The sequence below is a fragment of the Hemiscyllium ocellatum genome, chromosome 16, assembly GCF_020745735.1.
Source record: "Hemiscyllium ocellatum isolate sHemOce1 chromosome 16, sHemOce1.pat.X.cur, whole genome shotgun sequence".
Taxonomy (NCBI): Eukaryota; Metazoa; Chordata; class Chondrichthyes; order Orectolobiformes; family Hemiscylliidae; genus Hemiscyllium; species Hemiscyllium ocellatum.
In genome coordinates, this window is record NC_083416.1 from 14,418,403 (window position 1) to 14,430,800 (window position 12,398).

At 42.4% G+C, this 12,398-nt stretch overlaps 1 protein-coding gene across 2 annotated transcripts in view; it reads left to right on the forward strand.

Annotated features, from left to right (window-relative positions):
• LOC132823148 (serine/threonine-protein kinase 32A-like) overlaps positions 1-12,398 on the forward strand; it is a 290,383-nt gene that overhangs the window by 161,503 nt on the left and 116,482 nt on the right. For both annotated transcript variants that reach the window (XM_060836715.1, XM_060836716.1), the window contains exon 5: positions 10,345-10,382. In XM_060836715.1, coding sequence (XP_060692698.1) covers positions 10,345-10,382 — 38 coding nt within the window. The remainder of the gene's footprint in view (positions 1-10,344; positions 10,383-12,398) is intronic.

Here is a 12,398-nt window from a genome sequence, read left to right on the forward strand (position 1 = left end):
CAAGGCAGTGCCGTCCATAGCTTCCGATAGAATTCAGTTTTGGGCCCTTATTCGCAGTGCATATAAGTTAGATAGCTTCCAGGAAGCCAAGTGGCTACTGCGAATGTCTTGAGTCACCTCCGACTGACAGATACTCTACTGGTGGTGCCTCCCCTGGAAGAATCCATTTTGGCTTTACACTTCCTGGACACCTAGTCACCGCTGACAATATCCAACTGTCCAGCGAAACTAAACCACCTGGTGGGAATGGAGGGAAACAGAAAGGCCATCGCAACCAGGATTGAAATATTTCTCGACCTAGCAAGACCAGATCACTAGAGAATGGCATATCACTATGAGGAGCAATAGGATTATCCCAAGTTGATCTCACTGCCAGATACTGGCTGAATTCCACTTGGGTTATCTAGGCGTTCCCAAATGAAGATGCTGGCAGTGAGCTATGTCTGGTTGCCAGGGTGAAATGCCAACATAACTGCATTGGTAGGACAGTATCCAGAGTACCAAGAAGATCAAAAATTTCCAATGGCAGTGCCTCCACATTCGTGGAATGGCCGGGTAAACCCTGAACTCAGTTACATGTTGATTATGCCAGTCCTTTCATGGGCTTAATGTTCCTGGTCATTGTGGATCTCCATTCAAAGTTGGACATGCATAAGGTTCGTTCAGCAAACTCAGGGATGACAATTGAGAAGGTGCAAGCATTATTCTCGATGATCTCCCAGAAGTATTGGTCATGGACAATGGCACGTCATTTATCAGTTGGGAGTTTGAGTATTTCCTGAAGTCGAATGGTATTCAGCACATAAGGACAACTCTATACCATCCATTGTCCAATGGTCTGTGGAAATAGCAGGCAAACATTGAAGGCAGGCTTAAAGAAAGGGCCTGCAGCATCACTCGATGCCAAACTGTCCCAGTTCCTGTTCACATATAGGACCACCCCTCATGCAACAACAGGGATGGCTCCAGCAGAGTTGCTGATGGGGAGAACACTCCACACCAGGTTAAATCTGATTTTCCCAGACTGGGAGTGGGGTAGGGGGTGGGGGGGTGATGTGAAACAGCAGCAACAACGCCAATGCTAACTGCACTCCTCCTCTGAGTGAGAGAGTTAATTTATTTCAGGGGACAAAGTTAGGTGCTAAAACCATGGAAATGGCCTGATATGGGTATGAGGTGAGGTGGACGCGAGGTCAGGTCTCATGACTTTTAAAATTCAGGTAGGTGAGGGTGGTCCTGAGCAAATGTGCATCATCTGAAAGCTTTTACCTCACAAACAGGACAGGAGCAAAACATACCTGGCCCTTCAGTACAGCTGGAAGGCCCGGCAGAAACCGTAGGTGTTCCCCCTCTGTCTAATGTCGAGGAAACCTCAGAGTCTAAAACAAATGCAGCCTTGATGCCTTTACCATCGAAGAAGAGGAGGAAATACTCCCGAGACACTTTGGACATGAGGTGGGCCACTGTCTGGTATTTGGCACACGTGTCAGAGTCTGACATAGAGGAACTGGACCTGGGGTGCAAAATGTTGCATGAAAATCTACATGTGAACGATCAGGCCTACATCTCTAGACCTGGCAGTTGGTGGGGGTAGGGAGAGGTAGTGATTGGAACCAGATGGATCTCATTGACCATGAGCTCCTTGATTGGGGTTGTTAACCTGGGCCAATCAGGAAGGCCTGGCTGACCAAATATTAATGGGGATTTAGAGTCTCCTCAGTCTGGGTTAAAAATCACACAACACCAGGTTTCAGTCCAACAGGTTTATTTGGAAGCACTAGCTTTTGGAGGACTGCTCCTTTGTCACGAAGGAACAGCGCTCTGAAAGCTAGTGCTTCCAAATAAACCTGTTGGACTATAACCTGGTGTTGTGTGACTTTTAACTTTGTACACCCCAGTCCAGCACTGGCTCCTCCAAATCATCTCAGCCCAGGTGACCGACTCTGAGCTGGCTGGCTAAAGCCACTATACTGTGTATATAAATAAAAGGTGACTTGGTGACAGGACACCGGCTGTATCAATTTTTTCAGACTGGTGGTGGTTTAACCCGAGGGTCATCAAACCTCAGATAACGGGGAAGGTTGAGAAGGAGAATCCTTCACGGTAACTTCAGCTTATGCAGGAATCGAACCCACACTGTTAGTATTATTCTGCATCATAAGCCAGCCATCTGGCCAACTGAGCTAACTAGCCTCAAATGTTCCTCTAAACTTTCCTTTGCGTTTATGGAAATGAGATTCTCAGTGAGGCATGATGAACATTTAAGTTCCTTTGTTTGTAACAAGACACTTTCAGGTTTTCTGTGGTTTCACATTGCTGTGTTGAATTCTGCTGTCAAGGCCATCTCGGGTGTCTTGATCGTAACTGATAAGTCATGTAATTAGGTCATTAAAGTTGTGTAATATGTCATAGATACAATCCTAACTCTTAGGTCAGCTGTATCAGTTACTGACTTTTCAGCAGGTGAATATGTTTACTGTTTCAGCTGAAATGATTGAGTTGCTTCTCCTGAAAACCTAACACTGAACATATTGTAATTGGTCATGTAACTGCAGCAACTTTCAAAAGCAGGAAACAAATAGCGATATTAACAAAGCTACCAATAATTGACTGGGTGAATTCTACCAATTGCTTCTGTTGTGTCCTCTTTCCTGTCAAGATACTCGGACTTATCAATTTGTCTTGCCAATTTAAAACCTTTTAATCTCCTTCCTGTTGATTTCCAAGACCTGTTGCCATTGGAGACGCAAATCAGCAGTTGCATTTCCTATTACACAATGTGACTCACTACAAATGATTCTTTCCACATTAATAACTACGATCCAGTTATGGATCAGTGGCTTTTCGTACTGCACTCTATGATGTTCCATGCAGTTCTGTCTCAATTGCCAACCTCTCCTTCAATAAACTTGGCAACATTAATTGGTGCAGGATACAGTTGCAAAATGAAAAGATAGTTCTGTCAATTGATCATGGAGTTTGAATTCACTTTATAATGATACAGTGATATAGCAGCAGCATTTCTGAAAAATAATTTTCAGAATTTGTTCTCGCAGTGGAGATCCTGCCTCATTAAGAATTCAATTAGAAAATTGTGTGCAGCACATGCATATGTTTCTGCAATACAGTCTTTGTGGGTGAAGTTCTCAAAAGAGTGTGCAAAATCAGGAGATTTTCCCACAGATGTTACCTTACTTCCAGTTCTTTCAGTTTGGGATTCAGAGATATTCTCTAAATAATTAATATTTCCAAAATGTAGTAAATACCTAACTAATCTATTCCAGATTCCCACGCAGGATTTGGAGAATGAAGCCTGATTTTTTTTAGGCTTTACCAGGATTAGTGCAAAGGCTAGCTAAAATTGGCACCATTGGTTACAATGTGGTTCCATCCTATGCCTGGGCCATTTTCACAGAGATGGAATGTAGAGGCCAGCAGGTCTGTCCACTTTTCATGACGGGTATCCAATGCAGCTCACTAAGAGCTACTTTCTCTTACCAAAGAGAACAGGTTGGCATTTTCCAGTCAGCCTCTTGACTTCCATAGATTGTGGGGTCCAGGTTAGATGTTTGGAGAAAGCCTCCCAGCAAAGGGTATGGTACCCAACACCCAAGACAGGTCCCACCTGAGTGCACTCTCTCAGACTTACCTTCCATAGCATCCTGCTGCTGGTTCAAGTTGGGTAGCTTTGGAATAAGCCTTGAACTTCAAAGACCTGCTCACTGTCCTTGAATGGATGCTGTGCCCAGCCTCTGGTCTCTCTCTGAGTAAAACCACAATAAGTGACTGTTTGCTATGTATATTTGCACTGGATGCAGAGTTCAATAGGTCTCATAAAACCCTTCCTTGTGTATGTAAATAAAGCTAAATCACAGGATTCTTCCATCAGTGAAGCTGATGTTCACAAATAAAGAGGACCTACCTGCTATTGTGAGTGAACATATAAGATTCCACAACACCATTTGAAGGAGTGTTGAGGAGTTCCAGTGAATGCCCTGGTCAACACTTAATCTTCACAAAAACAATAAAACCGAAGAACTACAGCTGATGGAAATCAGAAACAAAAACGGAAATTGCTGGAAAAGCTCAGCGGTTCTGGCAGCATCTGTGAAGAGAAAGCAGAATTAACATTTCAGGTCCAGTGATCTTTTTTCACACCCTGCTGGTACTTAATCTTCATGCATCATTGACACCAGCTTTCAGTTCATTTATCAGACTTTGTTTGTGAGATCTGACTTTGTGCAAAAGAATGTCTAGGTAACTATATTACTTCAGTGAATACTCTTGCAAAGTTTATATTTGGCATAGACCGTTTTAGGGCTTCCACAGCATGAAAAAGATGCTAAATAAACAAAAGCATGTTCTTTACCATTTCTCTTCCACCTAATGAAACAAGGTCATGCCACAAGCACAGGTTTTAAATGTCATCAGGTTGCAAGGTGCTGTTGGGTTTGCAACATAGATTGGATGTAATCTTGAAGGTGCTACTATGTACCCTCATGTCCCGAGCTGCCTTACACCTAAACTCCCGTTATTCATTGGCCTTCTCACCTATTTTGTGCTTCTCTGCCTTGCCACATTAATCAGAAAGCAAAAGCAGACCCAGCAGTCTCTGGTTGGGACTCCTCACTCTGAATGATACTTGACAAGCAGTCAAAAGATCTCTTTTATTTGTTCATTGGATGTGGACGTTGCTTGCTGGGCCAGCATTTAATGCCCATCCCTTATTGCCTTGAGAAGATGATGTTGAGCTGCTTTCTTGAAACACTGCAGCCTTGTGTAGGTATACTCACAGTGCTGTTAAGAAGGAAGTCCAGGATTTTGACCTAACAACAACAGTGAAGGAATGGCAATAATGAGTGGCTTGATGGGAAACCTGCAGGTGATAGTGTTCCCAGTAACTGCTGTCCTTTTCCTTCTGGATGGTAGATTTGGGAGGTGATGTTAATGAAACCATGGTGAATTTCTGTAATGTGCTTTGCAACTGGTACACTCTGCCTGCTATTGTGTTGGTGGTGGAGGGTATGAATGTTGTGGACATTGTGCCTATCAAGTTGGATGCTTTATCATGAATTGTGTCACGATCGTTGAGTGTTGTTGGAACTGCACTCGTCCAAGTGCTGAAGTATTTCATCACAATCCTGACTTGGGCCTTGTAGATGATAGACAAGCTTTGAGGAGTCAGGAGGTGAGTTACTCGTTGCAGGATTTCCAGCTTCTGATTTGTTATTGTAGCCATTCTATTTACATGGTGATAGTAGAGGATTCAACGATGGTAATGTCATTGTATATCAAGGGGTGATGGTTAAAGCCTTTCTTATTGGAGGTTTTCATTGTGTGGCATTTGTGAGGTACAAATGTTACTTGCCACTTGTCAGCCCAAGCTTGGACATTGCCTTTGTTGCATTTGGACATAGACTGTTTTAGTATTTGTGGAGGCATGAACATGGTGCAGTGATCAGCGAACATCGCATCTTCCGACTTTACAATGGAGAGAAGGTCATTGATGAAGCAACTGAAATACACTACCCTGAGGAACTCCTGCAGAGATGCCTTGAGATGCAGTGATTCACTTCCAACAACCTCCAACATCTTCCTTTGTACCAGGCTTACCTCCAACTAATGGAAAGAGTTTCCCAATTCCCATTAACTTCAGTTTCACTAAAGCTCTGCAATGCCACACTAAGTCAAATGTGGCCTTGATGCCAAGATCAGTCACTCTCACTTCACCTCACCTCTGGATATAACCATTTTTGTCCATGTTTGAACCAAGGCGATAATGAGGTCAGGAGCATATTTCTTTTTAAATATATTGATTATGGAATTCCTGGTGTTTGTTTATTTATTTACTGACTTTTATTGCACATCCATAATTGCCTAGAGGACAGTTAAGCATCAACTATCTTTCTGTTAATCCGAAGACACATGTAGGTCGTAACAGGTAAGGTAAGAGCAGCAGATTTTTTTTTTCCCTACAACATCCTGGTAAACTAGTATTTTTTAATGACATTCAACAGTGGTTACATGGTCACTATTTATTCCAGATTTTTATTGAATTCAAATTTCATCCATGTCCCAAGAAAATTTCATTATTTAGAAACTGCAGTAAAATGGAAGTACATTATTAGAGTGCATGGGAAATGGGACAACACCATGGTAAGTGGTTGTCCCAAAGTATTCTATCCTAGTAAACTCTTGAAGATATGCCATTAGGCTCAGGAATTACAAGAAGCTCCCACTCTAGCGTTTCTGATTAAAGAATGGGTTTTTGTGTTGGAGCCTTGTTTGCAACATCCCACTGTTACCGTGTGACGATTGAGTTTACCTGACTTAAAGCAGAAGTGGCACTTAATGGAAGTATTAAAAACAAGCTTAGTTAATTAAGACCCTTGATGTTAATTCTGGAAAGAGTAAAAATAGATAAGTCCCCTGGGCTGGATGGGATTTATCATGGATTCTCTGGGAAGCCAGGGAGGAGATTGCCGAGCCTTTGGCTTTGATCTTTACGTCGTCATTGTCTACAGGAATAGTGCCAAAAGACTGGAGGATAGCAAATGTTGTCCCCTTGTTCAAGAAGAGGAGTAGAGACAAGCCTGTAAATTATATAACTGTGAGCATTACTTTAGTTATGGGTAAAGTGTTGGAAAAGGTCATAAGAGATAGGATTTATAATCATCTAGAGATGAATAAGTTGATTAGGGGTAGTCAACATGGTTTTGTGAAGGAGAGGTCATGCCTCACAAACCTTATTGAGTTATTTGAGAAAGTGACCAAACAGGTGGATGAGAGTGAAGCGGTTGATGTGGTGTATATGGATTTCAATAAGACATTTGATAAGGTTCCACACAGTAGGCTGTTGCACAAAGTACAGAGGCATGGGATTGAGGGTGATTTGGCGGTTTGGATCAGAAATTGGCTAGCTGAAAGAAGACAGAGGATGGTGGTTGATGGGAAATGTTCATCCTGGAGTTCAATTATTAGTAGTAACAAGGATCTGTTTTGGGGCCACTGTCATTTGTCATTTATGTAAATGACCTGGATGAGAGCATAGAAGATTGGGTTAGTAAATTTGGGGATGACACTAAGGTTGGTAGAGTTGTGGATAATGCGAAGGATGTTATAGGTTACAGAGGGACATAGATAAGCTGCAGAGCTAGACTGAGAGGTGGCAAATGGAGTTTAATTCGGAAAAGTGTGAGGTGATTACTTTGGAAGGAGTAACAGGAATGCAGAGTACTGGGTTAATGATAAAATTCTTGGTTGTGTAGATGAGCAGAGAGATCGCAGTGTCCAGGTACATAGATCCATAAAAATTGCCCCCAGGTTGACAGGGCTGTTAAAAAGGCATACGGTGTGTTAACTTTTATTGGTAGAGGGATTGAGTTTGGGAATCATGAGGTTATGCTTCCGCTCTGTTGCAACCACATTTTGAGTTTTGCATACAGTTTGGTCACGGCAATATAGGAAGGGTGCGGAAGCTTTGGAAAGTGTTCAGAGGAGATTTACTGGGATGTTGCCTGTTATGGAGGGAAGGTCTTATGAGGAAGGACTGAGGGACTTGAGGCTGTTTTCATTAGAGTGAAGACGGTTGAGAGGCAACTTAACTGAGACATATAAAATAATCAGAAGGTTAGATAGGTTGGACAGTGAGAGTCTTTTTCCTCAGGTGGCAATGGCTAGCATGAGACATAACTTGAAATTGAGGGGTGATAGATATAGGACAGATGTCAGAGGTAGTTTCTTTACTCAGAGATTAGAAGGGGCGTGGAATTCTCTGCCTGCACCAGTGGTAGACTTGCCAACTTTAAAGACATTTAATGGTCATTACATAGGCGTATGGATGAAAATGGAATAGCGTAGATTAGATGGGCTTCAGAGTGGTTTCACAGGTCAGTGCAAAATCAAGGGCTGAAGGGCTGTACTGTGCTGTAAAGTTCTATGTTACCAATTTGGAGTTTAAACTAATGTGTCATTGAACTATGTCAAATTGGAGGATGAATGCAGATTATTGCTTCATTTAATGCTGTACAATGAGTGAAAACAAGCTTTTTAAACATTTATTCATGGGATGAGGGCAATGCTGTCTAGACCAGCATTTATTACCCATCCTGATTTGCCCAGAGGGCAGTTGAGAGTCAACCACATTGTCGAGAATCGCATGTAGGCTAGACCAGGTAAGGATATTAGTGAACCAGATGGGTTTTTCCAACAATTGACAATGGATTCATGGTTGTCATTCTTAATTTCAGTTTTTTTTAAATTGCTTTCCGATTCTACCATCTGCCATGGCAGGATTCAAACCTGGGCCCTCAGAACATTACCTGTACCTCTGGATTAATAATCTAGCGATAACACCACTCGGCCATTGCCTCCCCCCATAATCAAACTTATAGTCAACTGCTATTTGCTATCTCTCCCATTGAAGTCAACAAAATAAGATGTAGAATGTGTTTCTTACTCACTGTCAACCCAGTTTATGCAACTGCATAAAGTCCAGGTCTCGGTCAATGTACAGTGGACTGAATTGAATTTGAAGTTTGGTTATGCAACCAGTTCTACTTAACAAGGAGATATTCTGGTGGTCACCCCAATTGACAGCCAACTATCTTAATCTGCTACGTATGCTTTGTCTCACCTCCCTTTCAGGGTAGAGTTTTCCAGTCCTCCTCCAATTCGTTTGTAGGCAGAGTTATTCAAGCCTGTGATTTTTTCCAGATGGCCTTCCTCCCAGCCTCTTGCCCAGCCTCAAACCGTCCACAGTTTTGTTTTTAAAACAAAAACAAGTTGTTTAAGGCCTTGGGCACAATTTGTTTGTTTATAGAGGATATTCAGGTACTGGATATGAGTTTGTTGGCTGAGCTGGAAGGTTCGTTTTCACACATTTCGTTAGGACACTCGGTAATATCATCAATGAGCCTCCGGTGAAGCACTGGTAGTATGGCCCGCTTTTTATTTATGTGTTTAGGTTTCCTTGGGTTGGTGATGTCATTTTCTGTTTTTTTCTTGGGGGTGGTAAATGGGATCCAACTCAATGCGTTTGTTGGTAAAGGTCCGGTTGGAGTGTCATGCTTCTGGGATTTCTTGCATGTGTCTCTGCTTAGCTTGTCCTAGAATGGATGTGTTGTCCCAGTCAAAGTGGTATCCTTCCTCATCTGTACATAAAGATACCAGTGAGAGTGAGTCATGTCTTTTTGTGGCTAGTTGATAATGTGTTGCTGGAAAAGCACAGCAGGTCAGGCAGCATCCAAGGAACAGGAAATTCGACATTTCGGGCATAAGCCCTTCATCAGGAATGGATTCCTGATGAAGGGCTTATGCCCGAAACGTCGAATTTCCTGTTCCTTGGATGCTGCCTGACCTGCTGCGCTTTTCCAGCAACACATTTTCAGCTCTAATACTCCAGCATCTGCAGACCTCACTTTCTCCTGTGGCTAGTTGATGTTCATGTATCCTGATGACTAGTTTTCTGCCTGTTTGTCCAAAGTAGTGTTTGTTACAGTTCTTGCAAGATATTTTGTAAATTACATTAGTTTTGCTTGTTAAGGTACTCAAGAGGAATTCTAATGGGGCTCCCGGATCAGATATCCCTGCCTAGCCCCACCTCCAATCCTCTGCCCCTCCATCTCTCTCTCTTCATCCCTCAATGTGCCCACCCAATTCCAGTCTCATTATTGCAAAAATAATTTGAGTAACTGGTGATGGTGCTGAAAAGACTTTGAAAACTTACACTAGAACTGAGATGATTGACTATCAGGAAAAAATGAACACGCTGGACTCTTTTTCTCTTAAATGAGAAGGCTGAGGGGTGACCTAATGGCGATTTTTAGATATTCATCGGGTTAACATAGAAAAGATGTTTCATCTGTCAGAAGTTTAAAACCAACAGTCTTGTATTTAAGATGCTCACTATTTTTGTTACACGGGAAGAAGTGAGAACCTTGATAGACAAATTAGGAGGAAAATAATAAATAGTGACGCTGACGGGAGTTGGATGAAGAAAAAATGGGAGGAGGTTCATGAGGAACATAAATGCTGGCAGGGAATTGTTGGGCCAAATGGCCTGTTTCTATGCTAAATGCAATCTGATGTAATTTCTTGCATTTCTGATAACTGCTTAAATAATACACAGACTGCTTCATTCCCAATCTTGCTTTGACTGCCATCTTAATCTGCATAACATGCTGTTAATTTATTTTAATTCAGAAAACATCTGTAGCTTTTGGATCATTAGTATGATATAATTAGCTGCAGTCTTGAACAGCTTTAGTGAGAGGCTGACCTGAGCCTTAAATCCAATGAAAAACTGCTTATCAAAATTAATTTCACTTTGTTTTCTTTTTGCAGGGACATTAAACCTGACAACATTCTTCTTGACGATCATGGTAAGTGGCAAATATTGCCTGAGGCAACAGTAAATAAAACTTGTAACGTAATGCAAGATGCACTTATGGCTTATCAGGGTGTGTAAACCAGTGCACACTATCTGTGGATGATGTGAAGGAATTGTGACTGGTTAGGCGATCCTGAATGAGCAGTTGGTGAAGCTAAAGCTGGCTTCCATACCCTTGCATAGGAAGGGGAAATTTTATCAATGGCTACAGCTATGTGACTGCACAGTAGATGCAAAATCTATAAGTTTTTTTTATACTGGAGGCACATAGATTCTTCATTACCAAGGGGATGAAAGATTATCAGGATAAGTAGGAATGTAGAAATGAGGCCAAAGTCTGAGCGCGCATGATCTTGCTGAGTGGCCTACATTTGCCCCTCGTTCATATAGTCTTCTTTTGGAATGTGTACCTTCCATGAATTTCAAGTATTATGATTGGAGGTGATCTCAGAGACTGAGTGTTCAATCTCCTGACTTGCAGGTGAGTGCTGGGTCTGCGATTGGGACGTCCCACTGAGGAGCAGCACTGACTGATAAGTGGGTGGCACGGTGGCACAGTGGTTAGCATTGCTGCTTCACAGCGCCAGAGACCCGGGTTCAATTCCCGCCTCAGGCGACTGACTGTGTGGAGTTTGCATGTTCTCCCCTTGTCTGCGTAGGTTTCCTCTGCGTGCTCCGGTTTCCTCCCACAGTCCAAAGATGTGCGGGTCAGGTGAATGGGCCACGCTAAATTGCCCCTAGTGTTAGGTAAGAGGTAAATGTTGGGGTATGGGTGGGTTGCGCTTCGGCGGGTCGGACTTGTTGGGCCGAAGGGCCTGTTTCCACACTGTAAGTAATCAATCAATCTAATTGTTAGACAATAAATTGCAGAGCAGTGGTTTTGATTCTTCTCATTCATTGAGGTGGATAGAATATTAAGGTCACTGTGGGCCTGTGATTTACTGATTGGTCCTTTTCCCTTCCCTTCTTTCCATTCATTTCTTTTGCCTCTCCAGTTGAAGGAAGTGGCTGCATTGTAGGGGTTTTATGAGAAATCAGGTTTCACAATACCAACTGAGTTCCTGCTGGGTTTGAAAGCAGAAAAGCGATATTCATAGAATCATAGATTAATAGAGCTAAAAAAGAGATCATTTGGGCCATCATGCCTATGTTGGTTTTTATGCACTGTTTCCCCTTTTGCTCCTTTGGGAGTTAACCCTTGCTAAGACGTCTGGTTTTCTTCAGTGGCAACGCAGACTGGATATTGGACCCTGCCCAGAGCTATGGTAACCCCTTCCTGATTTTGCTCAGTTCCTTGTTATTTTGAATGGCAAACTGTAGATAGCAGGGAATGAGTGATATGGGTCATCTTGTTGTCACAGGCTGTGTTGCTGGCCAGCTCCATGGTCAAATACCCAAGGACAATGGTCACACAAAGTGGGCACCAATCCTCACATAGTCAGCAAAGTGACCCTTGTGTAGTAGCTGATGAATGGAAGTTCACAGTGCATCTTGGAAGGTTATGCTGTTAGAGGGCATAGGTTTCAGGTGAGAGATGAAAGATATGAAAGGGACCAAAGGGGCAACTTTTTTTACACAGAGGGTGGTGTGTGTAAGGAATGAGCTGACAGAGGAAGTGATGGAGGCTGGTACAATTACATTTAAAAGGCATCTGGAATGATACATGAATAGGAAGAGTTTAGAGGGATATGAGCCAAATGCTGCAAATGGGGCTAGATTAATTTAGGATATCTGGTCGGCATGAACGAATTAGAGCAAAGGGTCTGGTTCCGTGCTGTATGACTCAATGCTGTTATGACAGGATCCCAACGCCTGCATTTACGACTTGCGAAAAAAAACTGGAAAACATTCCTACATTAATTTGCCTTAAGGTAGTGTGGTACTTTACAGCTTAAGAAGTATTGACCAAAAGCATGACACTTATTCAAGATTGTAGCACTTCACATCATCAAAGCCATTAAATGGTCTTAAATGACAACTTCACAACTGAGCATTTATTGTTTATTGT